This window comes from Halyomorpha halys, unplaced genomic scaffold (genome assembly GCF_000696795.3).
Source record: "Halyomorpha halys isolate HHAL.00 unplaced genomic scaffold, Hhal_1.1 Scaffold655.1, whole genome shotgun sequence".
Taxonomy (NCBI): Eukaryota; Metazoa; Arthropoda; class Insecta; order Hemiptera; family Pentatomidae; genus Halyomorpha; species Halyomorpha halys.
The window spans coordinates 727,187-741,613 of NW_027105601.1; the positions used below are offsets into that span (position 1 = coordinate 727,187).

At 29.9% G+C, this 14,427-nt stretch overlaps 2 protein-coding genes across 2 annotated transcripts; both read left to right on the forward strand.

Moving 5' to 3' along the window:
• The first annotated feature begins 2,145 nt into the window (after window positions 1–2,145).
• On the forward strand, window positions 2,146–10,119 carry LOC106685072 (uncharacterized). Its single transcript, XM_014427555.3, has 3 exons — window positions 2,146–2,287; window positions 9,619–9,777; window positions 9,861–10,119. The coding sequence occupies exons 1-3, from the start codon at window positions 2,242–2,244 to the stop codon at window positions 10,070–10,072; spliced, it is 417 nt and encodes a 138-aa protein (XP_014283041.1). The 5' UTR covers window positions 2,146–2,241; the 3' UTR covers window positions 10,073–10,119.
• A 1,058-nt stretch (window positions 10,120–11,177) lies between these two features.
• On the forward strand, window positions 11,178–14,420 carry LOC106685073 (uncharacterized). The gene is made up of 3 exons (XM_014427556.3): window positions 11,178–11,335; window positions 12,639–12,794; window positions 13,941–14,420. The coding sequence occupies exons 1-3, from the start codon at window positions 11,272–11,274 to the stop codon at window positions 14,144–14,146; spliced, it is 426 nt and encodes a 141-aa protein (XP_014283042.1). The 5' UTR covers window positions 11,178–11,271; the 3' UTR covers window positions 14,147–14,420.
• Window positions 14,421–14,427: the final 7 nt, after the last annotated feature.

Sequence of the window (14,427 nt, forward strand, 5' to 3'; positions counted from 1 at the left end):
CAAAATAATTTTGTTTTGAAAAAATCAAGTCAGATTCGTTTTTAGCGTATTTTATGGTCCTTAAATACGAATTTTAAGATAACTATAAGATCATAAAAAAATGGAAAACAGTAATGTTCAGATTGTGAAATAAATTTTAAAATATCCACTGAGTCTCAAGCTTTTTATCTTCTTATTATTCCACTCCAACGTTTTGGGCTCTTCCGACCATTCACCAGGATGACTGTCCATTAACGATTTCAATTACACTCTTAATATGAAAAATTACTCACAAAAACGTTCTGTATTATAAACTTAACCTAACTTGTTCTAAATATCACAGCTACAATATTGTAAAAAAATTGAAGTCTATTCTGACTTTTTCAGATTATATTTTAGTTTATCGACCTCTAAACCATAATTAAATAAAGGAAAACACTATGGGCATTCAATTAACTTTCATCATTACTATAACTTTTATACGCAATTTTTGACATTGTAGCTGTGATATCTATGTTTATAAAAGGGAGCGGTCTCATCTTTATCCACAATACACTTTTTTATTAGTGGACCGATCTGGGTTCATTTTTCAAAATGTTCCTTTTTACCATGGGAAGGTTTATCGATGATGAAATCCCCGGATTCTCCAGTAGAAAAAAATGTTATGAGCCAAATTAAGCGTAAGGCTGGTGGTAAAGAAGGCCAATAATTTTTTTTTTAGAAAAAAGAAAATCATATTCATTTTTAGGTTGTCTCAAAGTACTAAAATTTGTTTTTGTCGAATGTGGTACTATTCAAGCAAAGCTGCAATATAATAATATGAATTATTTATATACATCTATATTTATAAAAGGGAATGGTCGAATCTTTGTCAACAATAAACTTTTGAATTAGTGGACCGCTTTACTTGCAGACCTTTTACCATGGTGAGGTTTAACGATAATGAAATTCCCAAATTATCGAGTAGAAAAAATGTTATGAACAGAATTTAACGTTTTTTGTTTGTAGCTCGGAAAGTAAACGTTTTCCTCAAGGTTATTTATTGTATACCCATAGATCCGTCTGTGTCCCAGGAATAAGAAAAAAATGTTTTTGATTCCATTAAGCTATATTATGTTCACAAAAAAATATAAAAACTTAATGTGGCTCGGGGTAAAGAAGTTAAATAAATTGTTTTTAGAAAAGAATATTTCATATTCGTTTTTAGCTTCGTTACAAAGTAATAAATACCATTTTTCAAAGAAATTAAAAATTGGAAATTTTTCACCATTTATTTGGAGGTTTTTTTTTTTTTTTTTGTTTTTTAGTACAAGAGCCGGGAAGGGAAAAGGTATTTATTTCACCCCAATTTTTGATTACTTTAATGAAAACTATTTATGATTACGAGTCAAAACTGACGAGTCTGCCAGGTATAGGTAGGGGGAATAAAAAGTGACGGCTGTTTCAAAACCTTAAAAAACATTAATTTTTCATTCGGAGCTTTATATCTTAAAAACTACCAACAATACTAGAAAACCGAAAAGAACATTATTTAAAGGAGAGTAAATTTGCTGAAATATTAGCTCTAATAGAACTATTTACGCTCAATAGTTCTCGAGAAATACCTTTTTAAAAAGCAACATTTCTTAAAAATCTACTGAAAGATTAGTAGTTAGTTAATTTATTTTGAGAAATCTATGTCTCAGGAACTATGTGACGTACAGATGTCTATTAGCACTCAAATTAAAGCTTATTTAATGGGCTATGAAGTAGTTTATGACCTTTACCTTCGTAGGAATAGTATTTTTGATATTTCCTAAAATAAATTGATTTATAGCTGTTGAAATAATAAAAATAGATATTTTTTATAATAATCGATAAATAAACCAGTCTCATTTCAAAATCATAAAAAATTAACTTTAATATAACTATTGTAATAATGTGGAGCGTTTTCATCTCAGAGCCTTGAATGAGGCGTAACCCGGTTGATGCGTTGCGTGTAACAGGTTCAAAGTTGAACAATTGGCGGACACAAAAGAGTCTCTCTTGAAAGAGCCCATTGACCGCTGAGGAAGTGAGCAGTTAGCCTCATGGCGATTTAGCAATCTCGAGATAAGAGGAGTCTGGTGAGATCCAAAACAGAGTCCTTGGGGTCTATGACTCAACGATAGAGCGGCAAAAAGATCCGGTTCAAGATGTCATAGAGATAAATTCCAGATAAATCCTGCTGGCTATCTTAAAGCTAAGAGCCTCCCTGCCTCCACCTGCTCAGTCAGTCCCGTCATGGAGAATCTCGTCCTAGCTCTGCTCTTGGCTTCCTCTGTCTACGGTGAGTCTAGTCCAACTTTATGCTTCATCTGTCTTTACAAATGAGAGAAATGGTATACAAAACACTCGTGATTTATCTTTTCGGGGGAAAATGACTATGAAATAGAAAGTAGTTATATCGTAAATCAGTGTCCGGAGCATTGTTTACAATTTCTTCGTCTCTTTGAACTAAATGAAAAAAAAGACCTAGAAATGGGCGTATTGAGGTAATTGTGGTTAGTTATCGAGTTCATTGAAATTTTTTTTGATGCGAAAAAATGTCATCAAATTTTTGATATTATAAGTTCATTACTGGATGACTTGCATTAATTTAATGATTTGCAGTGAAAAACTATTTCATATTAAATTTCTTTATTTTAGTATATCAGTAACGTTTCGGGGTCATCGCCATTATCAGGTACTCTACAATACAAATTAACATTGTAAGGATAGAGAGAGAGAAATATAAATTCTTTATTTAGCCATGTTGCCCAGGTATTGTACCATCCACAGCATACCAATTAATCCATAATCGGACATACAATACATATATTCACATGATAAAGCAACAATTTTTTTTCATACCTTTTTCTTTTACAATCAATACTCGTTTACACACTAAATAAAAATGTTTTCATTTTTTTTTTTTAACAATTTTTTTATTTTATTTAATTACCAATTTTATTCTCTCTATTTCACGCTCTCAGACCCTCTCCAGTGATCCGCTACCCACGTTCGATCCGTTAAACGAATTTATCATTAGATAGCAATGTAAAATCAAACTAAAGAAATAATAGTCACAGCAGTAGATAAGTTTATACTTTATTTTCAAAAACCTAAAGGCGTTGTTCTTTCTTTAGTTAAAGAGGCCACGTTTCGCAACCGTAAAGAACAGTGGGGAGGATAATAGTTTTGTGAATTCTGACTTTTGAGTTTTTGGACAGAATGCGCGAGCTAAGCAATTTCGAAATTGAAAAACAACAAGCATTTCCCACCTACAACCTAGCTTTTATTTCCTCATCAATTTCGTTTTTTCTAGTTACCGTAGAACCTAAATACTCGAACCTATCTACCTGTTCAAACGTATTTCCTTCTATATCTATATCACCAAAATCGCCCTCGTTTCTACTGCTAACCATGAAGAAATTTTTCTATAAAGTTTTAACTTCAGCGTCTATTATAATTTTTTTTTTTTTTTAAATGAACATGTCTATTCATTATACTTGGGGAACGGAAATCCTCAGTACTGTTTGTTTTCAAGCAGCTGAGATCACGATTATTACATTCCCGCGTAATTTTGCAAACAGGCAATTATACCCAAGTCGATTCATTAGCAGCCTTTATTAGAAACAAAAATTTAACTTGAATACACCAATTTTAAGCTCTCCTTCATAATAGCCTGGGGGCTGAAACGTCGGGAAAAAATAAAGAAAGTAGTTTGTATCTAAAATAAATTAGCTACTATCACACAAGAAATTAATTTGAGGAGAAGATGGTCAGGAGTGCGGTCAAGCAAAACTTATTTATTTGTGCCGACGTTTCGACCTGAATTTCAAGCCATTCATCAGGGCTGAAAAACAAAACGAGATGACAATCTTAATTCAGAGATAAGTAGAATTAAAAGGAAATTAAGAACAAACAAGCATGGGAATATAGTTGTTTGATAAATTGTTTATTATTATTTTCTTTTTCTCTAAACTAAAGTTGCCATCTCGTTTTGTTTTTTCAGCCATGATGAAGGCCTGAAATTCAAGTTTTGCTTATTTGTTTATCTTTTCTCACCGCGACTCCTACCATCTTCTCCTCACATCAATCTACGGTCAACTATTGACACCTCATTAAGAAATAAATTTATAACACATAAATAAACTAGTAAATAAATAAAGATGGTGGAACATGTCATTTTCATAATAACAGACATAGTTGTCATTTAATTTGCTGTTAGTGATAAAATGACATGATACAAACATTTGGAGAATCTAACCATTGATAGAACTCCAATAACATTTCTAGAGTAGAAGATCTCGAGGCCATCTTCTTTTCAGACGCCTAGGAGGATTATTAGGTAATGAAGGATAAGCCAGGCTAGAAACAAGTGGGTTTGGGTGGTTGGGAAGTTTATCATGAAAGGATTAGAATCTTATTCAGGCCAAATTGGCAGCATACGGAACATTGAGGTCCTGGTGGATGACTTGATTTGTGACAAAATAAGGAGCATTAAGCATTTTGTGAAGGATTTTGTACTGTAAGGATTGGAGTCGTGAGGAATTCAATGGTTTAGTGGAGCTCCATAGTTCCGTATGTCCAGATTGGCTTTATAGTCATGTTGATCAGTCGTTTGTAATGGATTGGAAGTTTAGGCCGTTTGCCTAGATAGTGCTGTAATATTTGTTATTTAAAACCTTTTTTACGTAGGTCCAACTAACCCCAAGTTAAGTTACTACTTTTTATCCTGTGATGATCACTTAGACTTCATTATATTGGATATTTCGGATCTTTAGTAACACAACTCAATTTTATAACTCTAATTTATATAATATAAAATTGTAAAATTTGGACTTTTATTGAACTTAAGAAATGGTTTGAAAAAATCGAATTTCTTTCCTCACTTAAACTATTAATATCGATGTCTGTTTATGAAGGGCTCGTACTGTAATATGAAGGACCTTGGTCCATTTCGTTTCAGTAGATATCAGCATCTGCCACCATGACACGATGTTAGATATTGGTCCAATTAATTTTCAATTAACAAATAAAAAGCTAATTTACTTGAATAGTGAAATCTGTAAAAAAAAAGTGTTTGTTTTATTTTGAAATAGACTGTCCCGAAGCTAGTAGGCTTTTCAAAAAGTTACCTCAGTATACGATACAATTTATGGAATACGTATGTGGTACTATTCAAGCAAAGCTGCGATATAATAATATGAATTATTTTTATGCATATATTATAAATATATTAATTTATACAACTGAACCCTTGCTTTTAACCGTTACGTTTGATGTATTTTTATGTGATAAGATATATAAGACAAAAAAAATTTAAATTTGATATAACTAAATACCAGAGCGAACCAGTTCGATAACAGGCATATTTTATAGTAGAATTTAACGATGTGATAAATATCTGATTTGCACTGGTCATTAGATAAGGACTATACTGGTAAATGTCAAGGAATTTTAAAATTAAGCAACAGTATAAGCTTGTTAACGCATGCTTATACGTTATTGATAATGGGAAAACGGATTATTTGATTTAGCCCTAATTAAGGGGGGGGAAGGGGAATTTGAGGAAACGTGTTATTATGGTCTAGTGGGAATTTCATGAAACTCCATTAACTACTTTCTCTTCACCATACGCAAATATATTTTCATGGCAAGTATGTACTAAACAAGGTTCCTGCGGCAGATTTTACTCTCAAACGACTTATTCAAATTTAATAAAATATAAAAATAATATAAATATAAGATGGCCAGGGTTGCGGTCAAAAAAAGAACAACTCGTTTTAAACTATTTGTCCTTTTTTTTTTTACCGCAACCCTGACCATCTTCTTATATTTAAATTTTTACCGTCAGCTATATATACATATAAAAATAATATACATTATTTTCAAACTGTGATATATAAATAATTATGTAACTGCCAATCCAACAGAGAAGTTGAGGAAACTATACTGACCTATTAAATTGCCAGACCTTTATTTATTTATTTTATTTTATTTTTTTAATCAAGCTTAAATAACAACACTTCAACAGGGAGGAAAAAATAATTGAAGGTAGCCACATGTTTCCCTCTAATTGTATGTTTATACATAAGGGGTATTCGTGATGTGTTAAATTTAAAATGTTAAATGTTATAAGTATAGAATTGTGTACAGCACTGTTTGAAGTCATGTTAAATGCATAAGAGCTTCTAGTGGATTTTGTGAGTAACTTGTTTTATAACCCTACCTTCCTAAACTTCATGTTATTGTATACTTCTAAGTATTGATTAAAGTAATTTATTAAATGACTAAATTGAGTGAAAAGTGAAAGTTTGGCTACTGAGTGCCTTGTTGATCTTCTAACTGGTGAGAAAGAGAATCAAGACGAGCTAATTGACAACTGTCATTACATTATGATTATTGTCATACACTACTTTATTAGTTATAAAAAAACATCCAAAACAATACTAACACGATTAAAACACAAACTACGATCAAGTAACCTAACGCGACAACAAACAAAACTGTGACGAATTCAGCTGGTCTGTTGCGTGACGTCATTCTCCATTTAGCAGACCTAGTAACAGACTCTCAACCATGTTATATGTTATATCGTTTTAACGTGGTAAAAGAGGGAAATATTTCTCCATTTAACATAAGTTTTTCCATTTAACACGCTTTAACATGTTCTACTAAAGATCATGAACACCCCTGTAATTACCAATAGGATTAATTAAAAACAATGATAATTTCCGGATATCTCAATTATTATGTAAAAAAAAACTGAATAACTAGATAAAATTAACTACATAAAATATAACCTACTCAAGGAAAACATTGATTATCAGAAATCAAGTCCCGGTACAGTTTTGGCATTTATCTGGTATTTATAATGTAGTTTTAATAATTTTATTATTGTAATATTTACATAAACGTAGGTCCTTGTCGAGTTTTGAACACTGATAAACATATCGTAAGGTTATCGGGAGTTCCAAATACGTTTCACTAAGGTATTTGGAAAACTGACCTCTAAGATTAAAAAAAGTTTCCGATCTGAAGAAAGTTTTTGATCATGAAGGCCGAAATTACTTTCACCAAGTTATGCCACTTGTTGGAAATTCAAGACTTCTATAAATATTTGGTAAACAAAGGACGCAACAAACATTAGTATTCATCCACATACTTGTGTGTTCTTTTATCTTTCGTCGGCTATTTAATTCGATTTACATTATAAAAATGAACACAATTCTTGAGCTTGGATGGTCTGTTTTACCACATCCACCTTACTCCCCGGATCTTGTCCCGATAGACTACTACCTTTTTCAGTTCCTTAAAAAACTTTTTGAATGAAAAACCTTCAATTCTGAAGAGAAAATCAGGCAAGCTATCGAATACTTCTTCTAGTCCAAACCAACTACATTTTACAAGGAATGAATTGATAAACTGCCAGGAAGATAGAAGAAAGTTATAGATAATAATGGTGAATTATTAATAAATAATATGATCAATAAATTAATCAAATTTTGTTATTTAATTCCCTAAACATATACTGTCTTTATAAATGTATATTAGTGCTATCTTAAATAAAAAATAAACCGCTAAAGTAAATTAACAAGATTTGAAACAATGTGTTTATAGCATTAAAAAAATACAATCTTTAACTAGGGTTAATTATTTAATAAAAAGATTGGGGAAATTGTTCAATACATTAAATTAAAACTCGAAGATCACAAATATTAATTTGTTGGCAGTTCTAAAACTAAGCTAACTGAGCACAAACGTGTGGATGGAGCACAAGCGCCTTTATTTATTTTTTTTAAGGCAATCCACAGCGAAGGTAATGTTTGCCTGGTTTATGTACAGATGATCAACCTATTCTAACCATGGTGGGGGGTCAAAAGTTCTTAATTTTGTGGGACCGCCTCTTAATGAAAAAGTCAACGACACCAGGCCGGATTCGAACCGGCGCCGCCCGCACACTTCAGAAAGATAGACCTAAGCCACAGACGGCCTGAGCGCCCTTTGATTTGTCCCCGAAAACCAATACTCAACGGGTTCATGCCAATACAAATAATTCATCTACTTGCGCTTGCGCGAATTTGACATAGTTTGAGAAACGTGTAGAGGCACCTTGACATACAACGCTGCTTTTATGCTACTACTCATACAAACATCTGAAAAAAAAAAAGTTTTTTTATTTTCTGTTTGAGGTACTCCATAGGCCCATGCGTAGACTGGAGTGATTAGTAACGACTCTAATAGCTTTCGGAAAGTCTGTAAAACGACCTCAGTAAAGACAGTAACCCAATTTTACGGCACTATCTTTGGAATACATTCAACTCAAAATAAAATCAACATTTGTTTTTGCCTAATGTCTGTGCTGCTATTTAAGAAAGCAGCGGTATTTTCATATATAATATATGCAATGCATATATATGGTGACATTACATTTAAGTATGTTTATACTTAAATGTAATCTCACTTCGCAAAAATACGACTTATTTTCTGCAGCTATTTTTTATGTTTAAAAATAATTGAATTTTAACCTGGGGTTTACACCATGGATTTGATACCAACCTATAAAGTAAATATTGAACTGTATATAAGTAAATATTGAAAATCTGAATATTTTGCTCATTTTGAGAAAATTTCGATATCTCGGAAACTATTTTATGTAGAAGCGTATATAAGTACTAGAATTAGAGCTCGTCTATAGTGTATAATGATTATCTTCGTAGGAGTAACACTTTCTATGATATTTGGTAAAATAAATTCATAGAATTGCTTATTTTCCGTTATTTGAGGAAATAATTCTGGTGGTTGGCAGTGAACAACTGTACCTCAGGAAGGATTAGACGTGAAGATGCCGTCATTCTAATTGAAGCTCATTAAATGCACCACAAAGTAATATCTCTTTTACCTTCCTGCCTATACTTAATTCAGTTTTGCTCTGGTCTCCTAGCAATGGTAAGACTGACATTTCTCTCACCAGTACACTCACAAGAGACTTTTTTTTCTCATTTGAGCATTTTGCTCACCTGGACACCTCCTGTGTATCTTATTTTAAATCATGAGCCAAGGTAAGAATATCTTAGATTTTTACAATTCTATAATTAATTCTATCTACAATTTACAATTTCAATGTCAAACTGCCTTGAAAGTTATTATAAAGATTTTTTTCATCATCACGTCTAATTATATAAAAAGTAGTACAAATTATCTACCATGGTGATAAATGCTCACAGGGCTCCTCTTAGGGAACAAAAAAGTTGGACACTCCTGCCATGTTAAATAAATGACCTTTAATTACAGGGAAATTTATAATGCCCTCAGACAACTCTTGAGGGGTCCTCCATACTCTCAAATCCTCTGGTAGACTCCCACTTTAAACAAAGGTGCCACACAATAATTTATTGCCTAAGGGACAGCAAGGTCTTGTCTTGCTAGTGATTCGCAGTCTCTGAATAAAACAATACAACTTGTTAAATTTGTTTATCACTTTTTAAAGACGTATTATTTCAGTTCAGTAGTTCCATTAAAAAAAAAATAAAAAAATCAGCTAGTTACATTACTACTGCTAGTTTAAGGTTCCATGTAAAGGTATCTGAAATGTCATTATGTACTTCATTATAAATGTTTTCTTTTCTACAGGAGCCTATGGAATCTACTGCTTCCAATGCAACTCCTACATGGATCCTGAATGTGCGACCATTAAGCCTAATGATACTTCCAGCAGATTTTACCAACTCTGTGAACCAACTGAGGCCTCACAGGGGAAAGAAATGTTTTGTAGAAAAACCGTACAAACAAGTAAGTAAATTATCAATTCCGTAATTATCAATTCTTCCTGTGGCGAATTTCAACACTAAAACTTAATCATCATTGGTTTTTAGTTATGGACAGAGAAAATATTCAAAGAGTAATAAGAAGTTGTGGTTGGGTGATCCATCCTAAACAAGACTGCTACTGGATTTGGAATAAAGGACACGAAGATATTTCATGTCAGTGCTTTTCGGATGCCTGCAATTCAGCTGCTGTTAATACTCCATGGATATCCCTTTTTATAGGGATCCCTATTACACTATATTGTTTGTTTAAAGGATAAATAAGAGAAAAATTAACATAACTTAATATATATTTCAAATAACAGCAGTTCCTTAAAAATCATATTTTTAACATACTACTTTGATAATCTTAAACACAAATTTTCATTGCAGTCAACTATGAATGAAACTGTGGTTAAAAATTTATTTAGAAATAAATTAATGTAAAACTCAGGGATAATGTAATATACTATGTACATACTTTTGTAATATATGCCTTAAATTATCTTAATGTGATTTTATGTATGTATACATTTTTAACATGTTTGTATCCTTTATTTATTTTTAAAATTAAGTTTATATACATAAATTGAAATAAAACATTGTAGTTTTATTTACATTTATTTCAGTTTTGCCTTACTAACCATTTTAAATTAGATAAAAATTAAATAAAAATTAAATTTTCTATCTTTTTTTCAACCTTCATTTTATCAGATTCTTTTTAATTTATATTAAGCTAAACTTACTATAGTTTATGTAGATGAATATCTGGTTCCGGTCAGAAAAGGCCATTATAGAATCTACCAATATAAATTATTGTACAATAAAATAAAATGATTACCAGTTTAAGAAGTTCTAAAGTATTAAACTCATTATTATTACCTGTAATTAATAATTGCAGATCTAATAATAAAATAAATATGGTTGAACTATAATCTTAATAAAGAAAATTACATCAATAAAAAAAATTTACTTGGTAATATATCTTTAATTTTAATACAAAAAGAGGTTCTCTATTAATAGAATGTATCAGATATCTCTGAATATTAAAGAATAAAATAACTATACTGCTCCAAAACAAATTTAAAGGACAAAAACATTACAAGATGACTGGTACAAAAACAAGAGTTTTCTTTAAACTATTAATTTTTTTTTCTTAGTAAAGATGGAAGTTAATTTAAAAAAGAGAGTTCATTTATTTTTTGTCATGATAAAAAAAAAAAAATTATAGAAATCTATCCAGAATGCTGAAATCTTTATTTTTTATTCATCGGTGAGTTGATATGTTGTATAGGATTTTAATTTGATAAAATGTTGTTTTTCGAGTTTTTTTTAAATTATCATCTATAGAGTCAGAGTTCAGGGTTTAGAATCCATCATATACAAACAAGATTGACCAGTTGAAGATACAGAGAACTATGCTATCTACCTAACAATCCAATAAAGATTCAACAACAATTAATTTTAGATTCAGTTTAATATGGCAAATAAAAAATTATTTTTTGCTGGAGTGTCAACATTATGTCTCATTCTTCATATTACAAGTAGGTACCTAATAAGTTTAAACATTTGCTATAATATTTTAATGAATGGAATATGGTCCGGGTAATATTTTAATTCATGAAAGTTGTTTAATTATTATTAATTTAAAAACTGGCAAAGGAGATACCCCACTTCATTACTTTTTATTATGAAATTTGTTCTTTTCTAATCCAATTTATTTAGAAATATTAAGGTTCCTTATTGATATTTTATAATTTTAGTTTAGTTGTTACATTTTATCTCATATGGGCTTCACTTTATTACTAAAAATCACTCACTTGGAAAAACATGTTTTTAAAAAATAGAAAGTAAACATAACTATTATTTTACTACCTTTTTTTTTAAGCAGGTAATGTATTTATTACTGATCGAATTAATTTTGATTGACTTTAGGAATATAAATTCTGATTAGGAGGCAACTATTATAAACAAGGCTACTTTATTTTTTTATTTAAAAAAATATTTGTTTATTTCAGATAAAATTTTTATAAATAAAAACAATAGTTTTATGTAGAGATTTTTTTTTTTTTTTGCTATCCATCTGGTTCTGGTTCCCATGGTTTGCTTCGAGCCGCAGGTCCGGCCCATCTTAACCTTCTTGCCTTCATATCATGAGATATTGACTGACCAGTCTCTGCAAGAAGTTCACTGTTACTTTTTCTGAAGAGATATTAACACCTAATTTATCCATAAATAAGATTCACTTTTTAGTATCTTCCCATCTTAATACTACATAAAATAGCAAAACAGTCTACAGCTTCAACTATGATAAATTTCTTGATGAATTCTGTGAAAAAATTGATTCTATTAATAAATCAATGCAAACCAATATATTACAATACAACACCAATAAAAGTTACTTTCATCGTTATCCTTGAGTACAAAAAAATATATAATATTATTGTAAATCTATAATAGTTAATAAGTAAGTTTTAAAAAAAATTAAACTAATATTCAGTTTGATGTATTCTAAAATATAATTTTCCATCAATATGTTTTTGAAAAATCTAATACATTTTGAATCAAAAGAGATATTTTGGACCCATAAAAAAAATGTATGTTTTCTTCAATATATGTACGTATTTCCTTTATAGTTGTTATCTAGTTTTCTGTTCTTGAAACTGATGAAGGTCTGAAATTCTGGCTGAAATATTGGCACTAATAAATAAGTTTTACTTCTTTGTGCTCATTAAAAAAAGTTTAATTAAAAATAATCAAATAATCATAAAACTATTTTTGATGAGAAAATAAAAAATAGATAATTTGTTAAATATTTCACAATTTTAACTTTAATTTTCTGTGCAGCTGTTTCAGCGATTTACTGCTTTCAATGTAATTCTCTGTATAATCCTGAATGTGAAAATATTCAGCCAAATGATACATCCAGTGAACATTACAAGCTTTGTAATCCAGATGAGGCAGTAGGGAGAGAAATATTTTGTAGAAAATTAGTCCAAACAAGTAAGTAAAAATTAAATTATTCAAATTAATTTAACCCTGAGTAAATAAGTAAATCTTCCATTTTATTAATTTTTATCGAATGGAAATGTCAATTTAGGCTTCTAATCAGATACTTTAAAAAATACATAAAATAATTAATTAGAAATAAATTGCTCACTAACAAACATGGTCAGATCCACTTATTTCACTAATTTGTGTTAGAAATTGTTTCCGTCACACGGTTTTATCCACTAAGAGATGGCAAGTAATTTGGAAAAAAAATTTTTAAAAATGACCAGCACCACAAGGGCTTATTTCCAAACACGTCCAATTAAGTTAATTTCAACCAAGTATTTGGACAACAAGACCATGAAAAATTTTACTAAACCTTTGGTTGAATGTTTAATATTTTATTTAAGCCATTGTGATGTTATGTAGCTTTTTCAATCTCATGGAAACTGTCATGATCTGTGAAATTTTATAACTAAGCTGCTCAAATGATCTTACTTAGGTCACATAAATACTCTTTATCACATTGATAGCAAAATAATATATGGAAAAAAAAAACCACTATCACTTTAAGAAGCACTTAAATGTTATTTTAGGCTTAAGAAGCACTTAAAATATATGATTATGATATATTCTAATGGCTGATTCAAAATCTATATTACATTTCCCTTTCATAACATTTAAATAAAATATAAATTAATGACTGTATTCTCACTTTCCTTTCCATTTCCATGTCTTTGATGTATATTATTATATAATATTTTATGATAATGGAAGGTAAATGGTTGGGGTGAGAAACAGATTAAGTTTTATTATGCAGCTTCGTGGAAGGAAGGAGAGTGAAAGAAAAAATACCCTCAGTTGCATATATAACATAAAATGTGTCTGTTTAGGCTATTATATAAAAAATATTAAAGTATCAATGTTTATGTGTGATTCATGTGTTATTCATTGAACGAAACCAAAAATTATAATTTTATTGATTAATTAAAATATGTTTTTGTTTACATTCCCATTATTCCTAAAAAATCACATTTTATGTGATACCATTAGTTAGATACAATTGCAACTTCTTTTTATTCATTGATATCATTTTAAAATCCATAAATATCAAAAAACCTACTTGTTCTAATGGAATCTTTGTGTATTTATTTTCAGTTTATGACAGGGAAGGAATGGTACGAGTAATAAGGACATGTGGATGGGAAATGCATAAGCGAGATTGCTATGTTGTATCAAATAAAGGTCATCAAGATGTGAGCTGCCAATGTTTTCAAGATGGTTGCAACGCTGCAAATCCAAGCCATTCAAAACCAATTCTTTTCCTATTATTTCCCCTAATATTTTTATATTTGTTCATATAACAGTATTAATACTTCATTTATTATAGAATAGAATTGTCTTTTCTTAATAATCTAATGTAATTAATTTTGTATTGGACAAAAAAAATTACAAGAAGGAAATAGTTAGTATTACTTTAATATTATAATAATAAAATCATGTAAATATGTTTGAATGTAAATTTTAATGTTTTTAAGGAGTTTATGCACATTATTTTATCAATGAATTTTGTACCTATGATAAATTTTAAAAAATGTTTCTTTTTGAGAAATGAATAAAAGTTTTTTCTACAGTGGAGGTTAAT